Source organism: Botrytis porri, assembly GCF_014898465.1.
Source record: "Botrytis porri strain MUCL 3234 chromosome Unknown BPOR_003, whole genome shotgun sequence".
NCBI lineage: Eukaryota > Fungi > Ascomycota > Leotiomycetes > Helotiales > Sclerotiniaceae > Botrytis > Botrytis porri.
This window is the reverse complement of record NW_024066077.1, coordinates 2,554,923-2,564,913: the sequence shown is the minus strand read 5'-3', so window position 1 is coordinate 2,564,913 and position 9,991 is coordinate 2,554,923. Positions and strand designations below refer to the sequence as shown.

Genomic DNA, 9,991 nt, shown 5'->3' with positions numbered 1-9,991 from the left:
TGCACCATTCCTCATCGCATCGCAATCGAAAGAGCATAAATAGTAGCAAATCAGAGTGCATCCATTCACACTCACTACACAAATTGTCTTGTCGGGAAGACCGACCGAGTGCGACACACAAAACATCTTGAACATCATTTACGACTCGAACCCTTTTACACCATTTGGAACACCAACTATATCAATCTCGGAAAGAAGCATTGCATCTTTCTTGCATTGCATTTCAAACCCCCATCCCCTATTCACCAACCCGACCGAGTTCAATTCAACTTCAATCCAGCATCTCATTGCTGATTGTCGATTGTCGCCTTTGCTTACCATCAGCAATATCTCTCAATCATTCAGCCGCAGTTATCCATTGTCTGATTTCCGCTAATCATTTACCTTTCACAGACTGCACTCTATCTTGCGGCCGGTTCTGCGACGAATTTACTCTCACCTTACGACTTTTTTTTTTACGACTTTTAATAATTAAATACCACAATAATCTATCAAGATGGGTTGCGGTATGAGCACTGAGGAGAAGGAGGGAAAGGCGAGGAACGAGGAGATCGAGAATCAGCTCAAGAGGGACAAAATGTTGCAGCGAAATGAAATCAAGATGCTTCTTCTTGGTAAGTAATATTATCCTTAATCACACTTCATTATCATCAGTTAGTTAGTCTAACACTTTCGTAGGAGCTGGTGAATCTGGAAAGTCTACTATCTTGAAACAGATGAAACTTATCCACGAGGGAGGTTATTCGCGCGACGAGCGAGAATCATTCAAGGAAATTATTTTCAGCAACACCGTTCAATCAATGCGCGTTATCCTCGAAGCCATGGAGTCCCTGGAATTGCCTCTCGATGATCAAAGAGCAGAATACCATGTTCAAACCATCTTCATGCAGCCACAACAAATTGAAGGAGATAATTTACCACCCGAGGTCGGAAGTGCTATCGCAGCTTTATGGAAGGATGCCGGTGTTCAAGATTGTTTCAAAAGATCAAGAGAATATCAATTGAACGACTCTGCTAGATAGTGAGTATTTAGTTGTGGATATACTTCGGATACCTGTCAGAATTTCTTGTGAACAAAGCTGATCCTAACACTCTTTGTCTAGCTACTTTGATAACATTGAAAGAATCGCTCAACATGATTACATGCCAAACGATCAAGATGTTCTTCGCTCTCGTGTCAAGACCACGGGTATCACCGAAACCACATTCATCATTGGAGACCTCACCTACCGTATGTTCGATGTTGGAGGACAACGTTCCGAGCGAAAGAAGTGGATCCACTGCTTTGAGAATGTCACCACGATCCTCTTCTTGGTTGCTATCTCCGAGTACGATCAACTGCTTTTCGAAGATGAAACTGTCAACCGTATGCAAGAAGCGCTTACACTTTTCGACTCGATTTGCAACTCAAGATGGTTTATCAAGACCTCAATTATCTTGTTCTTGAACAAGATCGATAGATTCAAGGAGAAGCTTCCCGTTAGTCCTATGAAGAACTACTTCCCAGACTATGAAGGTGGAGATGATTACGCTCTCGCATGTGACTACATCCTGAACAGATTCGTCAGTCTCAACCAGCACGAGACAAAACAAATCTACACCCATTTCACTTGCGCTACCGACACTACGCAAATTCGATTTGTCATGGCGGCTGTTAATGGTAAGCTTCCTAACTCTCGAGTGTTCTATACCTTTTCTAACTTATCCTAGACATCATTATACAAGAAAACCTCCGCTTGTGTGGTCTGATATAATCATGGAATACCCAACTGCAGTCGAACAATATCGACTACAGAAATCTTCTTAATTCAGCATGGCGTTAATCACAAAACCGGGGTCTCATTTTTCCAATACCAACATCTTCTTGCACAGTCACTTTCGGTCTTGCAACCTTTTTTTGCTATAGAACCATTGTTTTTCTTCGAAGGGGGTGTCGAGGGTACGGTAGTATCGGGGCACTTCATGGGTTGTTTTACTTGACCTCCGCTTCGATGTGCCATCTATTATATCCCTTCTACGTTTTAGGGCGTAGCATCGACCGAGACTATCTTCTCTTATTACTTAAGTTTTGTTTTTAAATTCTGTTTGTCATATTAATAGCGACGACGTAACACCGTTCGGGATGTAGTTGGTTTAATGCCAACAACTGATGATGTCGCACGGTTTGCGGTTTGCCGTGTTCTCTTTTTTGATGAGGGTGGGGGAGTTGTGTAGTAAGTCGCGAGTGAGATGAACAAGATGAAGCTTTGAGCTGGTTAGAAGGTTGCAGGTGTACGAACACGAAGAAGGGTGATTGTTGGATGGCTCGTTGGGCTTAAAATGATGGTAGTGGTGGATCTCCAGGCTGATTGGTTGGCCGAATCGAACCAACTGCTTATTCACGTTAGGCATTGATACCATAGTCAATTAATTAAAAAGATTCATATTGATCTACCTTTGTACTTGCGTTTGCTTTTTGTGATCATTAATGTGTACTTCGAGTTGGGAAATGATAGGCTAAGACATTCATGACCAGCTATGGTAAAGTTTTGTAACTTAGGCAACCTCGTGGCAACTAAAGCCTGCAATAAATAACACATGATTGTATCCTTTTCAACGCTACACTGCGATAATTGTAACACCAAATTTGAACCTCGTACATTGATCATTGTCTGTCTGTCCACTTGTGTTTAATTTCTACTTACACAAGCAACGTGATAAAAATGATATTTTCACTGCGCAAACGATCCAACGTCGGGATCGTGGGAAGGTGCAGGTGGCTGGTGCTGGGATGCTTGGTTGTGGGAATGATGGTGGAAGGTGTTTGGGGAAGCATCACGTTGGAGAGTGTGAGGGGGATTACGGGGATTACGAGGGAGGGGAGGGAGAGGGTGGGGTGGGGTGAGGGGGGTGGTGGTATTGGGAATGGGAATGGAAAGGGGGTGGAGATGAGGTTGGGGACGAGGATGGGGGTTGATGGGAAGAGGAGAGATGGGGAGGGAGAGGGGAAGGGAGGACAGGTGATTATGGGGACTGGGAATGCGGGTGGAGATCGAGATGAGATTGAGAATGTGAGTTTGTTTGCTTTCTTGTCTGGATTCTTGGATTCCTTGATTCTTGGATTCTGTAGCTTTGGGGTCGGGACTGGGGGTTGTTGATGGTGGATGATGCCGTGATGATTATCAAGAGACGGAAAAGGGAGAAAGGGGTCGAATTGCTGAAATGTGATGAACGGGATGGGGCTATGATTTTTTTTAATTCTTTGAATGGAGACAAGACAACGCGATAGGGTGATCAAAGAAGACACACAACTAATGATAGCTAACCTTTTGTTTCCGCAGACGGTAACGGCAGCTCTGCATATGCTCTGTTCGGATCTGTTGGTTGAGTTGGAGAAACCGCTTTTGGGTTCTTCTTCTTCCCCCTTTTCCTCTCAATCTTTATCTTTCGAAGATACAAAGATAAAGGTATGTTCTGTGATTCTCCCATGTCCGTACGACAAAAGATCCCAGCTGATGGCAAATAGGAAGAAGTAAATTGTACACAGGTGAAAACAGAATTTGATGATTTGCTAAGGGAAACAACGTGGTTTCTATATCAGGTACAGGAACGTCAGATGGTGTGGAGGTGGGCGAGGGGGAGCGCGGTGCAGGAGGGGGTGGTATGGTTGCAGAGGTTGTGGGCTAGCAGGAGGAGTGTGAGTTTTCTTTGGTTTCCTTTCGACTGCTTTGAAACGGGAAATGGGAATTATAACTAACGAGGACAGAATTCACAAGATAGAAGTTTTATTGAACAGCAATTGGTGTTGTATAAGGGTACGGAATGTTTTGAGAAGGTGAATGATGAGGTTTTGAGGAAGGATATTGAGGTGGTGGAGTATCTGAATGATTTAATTGAGATGTTTCCTTGATGGAGGAGGGGATTGGGGGTGAAGGTGGAGGTGGAGGAAAGGGAGGAGATGAATGAGGGCGGGGTGATGGAGTATGGAGGGATGGGATAGAATGGTGCGGGAGTAGGTTTATTGAAAAGTGATGCAAGATTGTTTAATGGGGAATGAGTCAGGAAGTGGATAAGGAGTCAATGGAAGAGGTGTTTAACAATGACGAGAATTGAGCAACGCAACGAGCATGGAAGATGCATCATATCGGATTGTGAATAGACTGAAGTGTGTTAGATTGGTAGGAGTAGTAAGATTACATATATCATTCAGCAATGGGCAGGAGTACAATAGAGGATCAGTATTTGGGACTGACTGACACTTTCTTATACTTTGTCTTCAATTTTCCATATTTGCAGGAATTCTACTGTTCGAAGTTATATTCTGAGCTAGATGAGCCCCAAGGAGATTCACCCAAGAATTTTGGAGCAGTGTATAAATACTTATATGTACTCCCCCATCGACGCTCACTTCCACAGCCCCGCCTAACACACTCCACACAACGAGACGCTGAGGACAAGCTGATCGCGAGGCACACATACTCTTGCTCTCTACCTTGGCTCCAGAACATTACACTGAATCCTTAGACTTACCAGTATGATGCTTCATATTCGTTACTTCATGTGATATAGCTAAGGTATACTAATTGGGTAACAATCCATCCCAACTCGCCAGTCGAAAAACTACCACTTCCGCACCAATAACCCCAATAACTACCTAGTCTCTACCGAATTCCCCTCAATCTATCCCAAATCCCCAATTCTACTCATCCAAGCAGCCTCCACTAACCTACCTACCTACCTACCTACCTATCTCCATCCACCATTTCCCCCAAACACCATCCCATGATACCCATCCCTCACACAACACCAAACCAACCAATCCACACCCCACCCCAAATCTAGAACACTCCCCCCAATCCCCATCAATAAATATCCGAGACTCTAATTCGACTCGGGAATCCACATGGAATAGGTATACTAAACTTTAAATATAAATCGCACTGCGGAAAGTGGACAATAGGAGTTTTGTTGCACGTCTGAATTTTCGCATGTTCGCCGACCTTGGGTTTTCAGGCCGCTTTGGGATGGGTTGCTGAGGTGGCCGAGCTGACGGCGCTTTTGCGTTGTTACATGATGACTCTGTGTGGAAGGGAAGGGATTCGAGGTTTGTGTGTAAGCGAAATGATGGGCGCACTTAGTGGGTGCACGGACTCACGGGATAGCTTGTAAATAAAGCATAATTTTATAACGTAACTTATAGTGAACCAGATTATATAGGGAACCAGATCACAAAATTCAATTCTCTTTATATAATCTTGTTCTACAAACTACATATTCATTTAATTCCAATTCTAAATCACTTAAACTATTCTCTAGCTCTTTTTCTTTAATCTCTTCTTCTAATTCTTCAATTAAATATTTATATAATTATTCTTATAGCTTTTTCTTCTTAAATTTTTCCTTCATCTTATATACCATTTTCAATACTTCCTTATTACTAAAAACAAATTGACCTTATAATTTAACTCTTTTATTTTTAATTCTTTTCTTTTAAGTTTTAATTACCTTCTAAACATTAACAAACTATTTCCAAAATAGAACTATCTCAATATTTTGAGATTCTATAAGCCTAATCATTCTTTTAATATATCGACAAATTAATAATACAAGAGAATCATTATTTGCTAGAACTTTATTAAAGGTTTAATTTGCTTGTCTTAGCTTTATCTCATCTGGAGAAAAACTTTTAAGTATAGATAAGTCTAGATTTTAATTGAAGGTTCTCATTTATAGAGTAGAAGATTGCTGAGAGAAGTTAAATGGTAATGAATTGAATACTTTTTATAGAGCAAAAGGTACTAAACTAGCTTTTCTTTAGTTAGTTTTAATATTAAAAGAATTCAATGCTTTTTTTCTAATATTTTGAAAGAGTTCTATTTATTCAGCTCTTTGGATTTGCTTTACATTAACTCGAGAATATTAATCAACCTTTAAAGTATGATATCGTTTTATTGGCTTATATATTATAATATTAAATGATTGAAGTAAGTGAGAGTAATAAAAAGGTAATATAAATAAATCAATATCCTTCTTTATATAGAAAATAATAAAGCTATTTATAATATAATTTGAATAACTATTCATAATTAAAAGTTAAAATCGATCACCTAACACTTTCTTGAATTCTAATTCGAAAACCCTTTTTAGTCATTCTAATTTATAATTGTTTAAGGTCTATCTATTTGTACTAATAAAGAACTACCAGCTTTAAGATATATTCTTTAAAATTTATACAGAATTTATATTCTAAGCCTTAAAAATGATCATAAATGATAAAGTCTTTCTAACTGTATTAATACATTCAAATATAGTTATTCATTCTTATTTACCAATTATAACTTTTCAATTTAATTTCTGAGTAGAATTAATTATAATATATATACTTTAAGTATTTTCAATTTCAAATCCGATTTTGTTTATATTATATATATCATCTAATTTATACTTTCATTTAATAAGATATATACAAAACATATCAAACTAAGTCTGAATATTCTTCAGTATTATTTCTTTAGTCTAATTAGACTTTAATTGATATGAGTAATATATCTTAAATTCTGGATATTGTTTTTGGAATCTATAAATCCATTTGTAATTTATAAATAGAATTTCTATTGAAATAGGAATTCGAAATGATATAATCTGAACATATTAAAAACGAATTTTATTAATCATTTCCTTCACCAATATAAATGTAATAGGGAATTTAATAATAATAAGTTGTGAAATTCATTATATAAGAGTATTTTCTTTTATATTTGAAAGAATTTAAGCTATTTTGTAGAATTGAATATATAATTTCCTTTCAGCAATTCTAGCTATAAGAATTAATTTAGAAACTTCAAAATACTCTATAGCCTTTCTAATTGATTTAAATTCCTTCAATTGAAATATAATAATAACATTCTATATCTTTTTTTCAATTTGAAAAGGTATAAGAGATGATTTAGTATGTATAGCAAAATTTGTTAGGGTTTGAAGTCAATAATGGGCTAAATGTAACCCGATTCCTCATATGACCCGGTTCACTATAAGTTACGTTACTAATAAAGACAATTTAAATAATTCAATCAAAATTCGAAATATTTCTAAATTTCTTTGAAATCAATATTTATAGCTATTAAGTATAGAGATTTTATATAATTTCAGAATCGAATTGAAAAGATTCAAATGAAAGCTTTTTTAATTGAATATATAATTTCTCATTAAAATTGTAACGAACCTAACAAACGTTTAAAGATTAACCTTAAAATTAAAAGCTATAGAACTAAAGAGAATATATTATAGCACTATATATACAATCAGTTTAAAGCTTAATATCATACTAGCCCAATCAAACATAATTATATATATATTGTGATATTACTCCCCCCTTTTAAGAAGTTTGTTTCAAATTTATTTTAAATGAATAATTTAAGTATAAAATATAATTAATAAAATTCTATTTCATTATTATTATTATTATTTTCTTTATCAATTTTTTATAAAATATCTTAAAAGACTAGATACATTACTATCAAATAAAAAGTATTAATAAAAGCTTATATCTCTTTTAAATGATCTTTAAAATATTAATCATTAATCACCTTATTTAAATCCTTATCATTATTATTGTTATAAAAATCAATAAAAGTGAGTGTAACAATTAAAATAGATTCTTTTCGATCTTAAATGCCTTAATATAAATCAAGCGGGTAGGATTGTATTCAATAAAAAGCACTTCCATATTAGATATATTTGTTTTCCTTATATAATTGAGTTCTTTCAATAGGGGAAAACTCGAACGCTTTAGTATAAAATAGGATTGAGATATAATTAGCTTTGTTTAAAAGAATATTAAAAGTACTAAGGATATTAAGATTACTAACTGTTACGGAGGTACCCGCACCGCAACATGGATTATAAGGTAAACCTAAGGCCTTGATGTTGGGACCTACGGAAACAGCGCTGTAGGGACAATCGGCTAAAGAGTACAGGTTAAATAAGCAGTAGCATCATTACCAATTACAAAATGGATATCATATGATCAGGAAACCGACTTATCGAAATCAGCTTTACGGTAATCGACTTATCAATTCATAAGGTATAAAGGTTTATATAAGAGAATAGGTTTCATTATAATATAAAGCTTCGTATTTAAAAACAATTATTAATTTTATTACTATAATTATAAGAATTATAACCAATTACAACCTTATTGAATTCCTACTTGAAATCTAGACTAAGCTACTTCAAAAGAACTCTAGACACTTCCACATAACCCTAGAGGCAGCTCCCGTAACACTAACATTCATTAAATCATAGTTTCGAAAATGAAATGAATTCTATAATAAATATAAAGCTCTAGGTTTACTAAAATGAAATAATACAGAGAATCTATTCATTATATATACAGCTAATTGTTATATAACCTAAATAAAGTTATAATACAAGCAAAATAACAAAAACTATTGAAAAAAACGATTTCTAAAAGTAATATTGAATCCATTATAAAAGATTGAGATCTTATTCGAATCGGACTAGTTTTGGCCTTTTGCTTTATAAAAAGTTCTTTCAAATTTTGTAATATAAATATATAAAGAATTAATTCCTTATTTAAAATTAAATAGTTTATCTTCAACTTCCTATATTTTATTTGAATTATTATAAATATGTGTAAATTGATCTAGAATTATTATATAATCTAAAGGAACATTTTGATCGAAAAAAGAAAGCTAAAATAATACTATAACTTATATATAAGATTCAAGATTGAAATAAACATAATAAAATTAAGTAATAAGGTTATTAATTATAATACCATCTACTTATAGTTTTATTTGAATTAAGAGTAATTGTATATCAAATTTCTAAAAGCTATTATTAAACTTTTTAAAATTAGGAAGAAAGGGTTTTGATTAAAAAGGTGTTTAAACAATAAAAACATATTCAAGGATTAAAAAGTATAGAAACAAGATTTTATTTTATTAATAAATCACTTCGTTACAAAGTTCTATAATCATAAGGTTTATCAAATCGTAATTCATAATTAAGAAATTAAAAGTAAGAAAAGAAACAATACCTTCGAATAGTATTAAAAAGATCTATATATAGGCGAGAGAGTAGGAGTAATATATCTAAACAGAAATAAATAGAATATATATAAAGACTTTATTTATGAGTATATATTAATATTATTTCATTTCTTATCTAAAAGAACTTTTAATAATATAATGAACCTAATAAACATTTAAAAATCAATCTTAAAATTAAAAGCTATAGAACTAAAGAGAGTATACTATAGTACTATATATGTAATTAGTTCGAAGCTTAGTGTCGTACTAGCCCGATCGGACGCGATCATGTGTATACCGTGACAAAAATATTTTAATAAAAAGATATAGTATTAGATTTTTGAGTTCAATTTTCAAGCATTTCAATTTTTTTTTCAAATGTATTATATTTTGATACTTAATAAATCTAATGTACAATTTTAAAAATATTTAATTAATTGTTGAATTCTAATGGAATTTAGAGTTGTTAAATTTTGATGTGAAATTGTACTTATTTCTTGAGTGTCCCGTGTGCCCGTACAACTACTAGTAGCTGAATTTGAAGAGCTTTTGAAATGGTTTTTATAATTAACTAATTACTATAAATCTTTTTGGGATGAAGGGATATTTATTTTATTAGACGATTCGGGCTATGTAGAGACTGGACTTCTGTTTTATCTTTGTTCATTTTGTGGTTTTATTTGTGGTTGATTTTTGGTTTCAATTAATCAATGAGGTTGAAGTATTAAATCCGGCCACTTATTTCGCTGCCGCAGAGGCGGGAGCTCACCGGGAGCTTATCGGTAAGATTCAAAGTCGGCGATCGGGACTTCTTTATTTCCACCAGCCACAGTTGTGTTTGGAAGCGGAATTTACAGGGGTAAAGCCACAATGGTAGTGGAACGAATCGACCAAGGATGTGGAATGATTGGCATCATTGAAATCCATATATTTGATAATATAATGTGATGAAGGACACA

General features: G+C 34.4%; 2 protein-coding genes across 2 annotated transcripts; both read left to right on the top strand.

Annotated features, from left to right (window-relative positions):
- EAF01_002811 (uncharacterized protein) lies at positions 1–2,440 on the top strand. The gene is made up of 4 exons (XM_038911065.1): positions 1–614; positions 679–1,021; positions 1,104–1,660; positions 1,711–2,440. Exons 1-4 carry the CDS (start codon positions 497–499, stop codon positions 1,752–1,754), a joined length of 1,062 nt encoding a protein of 353 aa, XP_038773987.1. The 5' UTR covers positions 1–496; the 3' UTR covers positions 1,755–2,440.
- A 262-nt stretch (positions 2,441–2,702) lies between these two features.
- Positions 2,703–4,255, top strand: EAF01_002810 (uncharacterized protein; the record flags this gene model as incomplete). The annotated part of the gene is made up of 4 exons (XM_038911064.1): positions 2,703–3,050; positions 3,252–3,446; positions 3,527–3,676; positions 3,746–4,255. The coding sequence occupies 4 exons, from the start codon at positions 2,703–2,705 to the stop codon at positions 3,887–3,889; spliced, it is 837 nt and encodes a 278-aa protein (XP_038773986.1). The 3' UTR covers positions 3,890–4,255.
- Between the last annotated feature and the right edge of the window lie 5,736 nt (positions 4,256–9,991).

What these genes read in the sequence shown, in the direction of transcription:
- EAF01_002811 (XM_038911065.1), top strand. Translation starts at nt 497, where the DNA reads ATGGGTTGCGGTATGAGCACTGAGGAGAAGGAGGGAAAGGCGAGGAAC. An exon ending in TTGAACGACTCTGCTAGATA is followed by an intron (nt 1,022 to 1,103) that starts GTGAGTATTTAG and finishes CTCTTTGTCTAG; the next exon opens with CTACTTTGATAACATTGAAA. An exon ending in TGTCATGGCGGCTGTTAATG is followed by an intron (nt 1,661 to 1,710) that starts GTAAGCTTCCTA and finishes AACTTATCCTAG; the next exon opens with ACATCATTATACAAGAAAAC.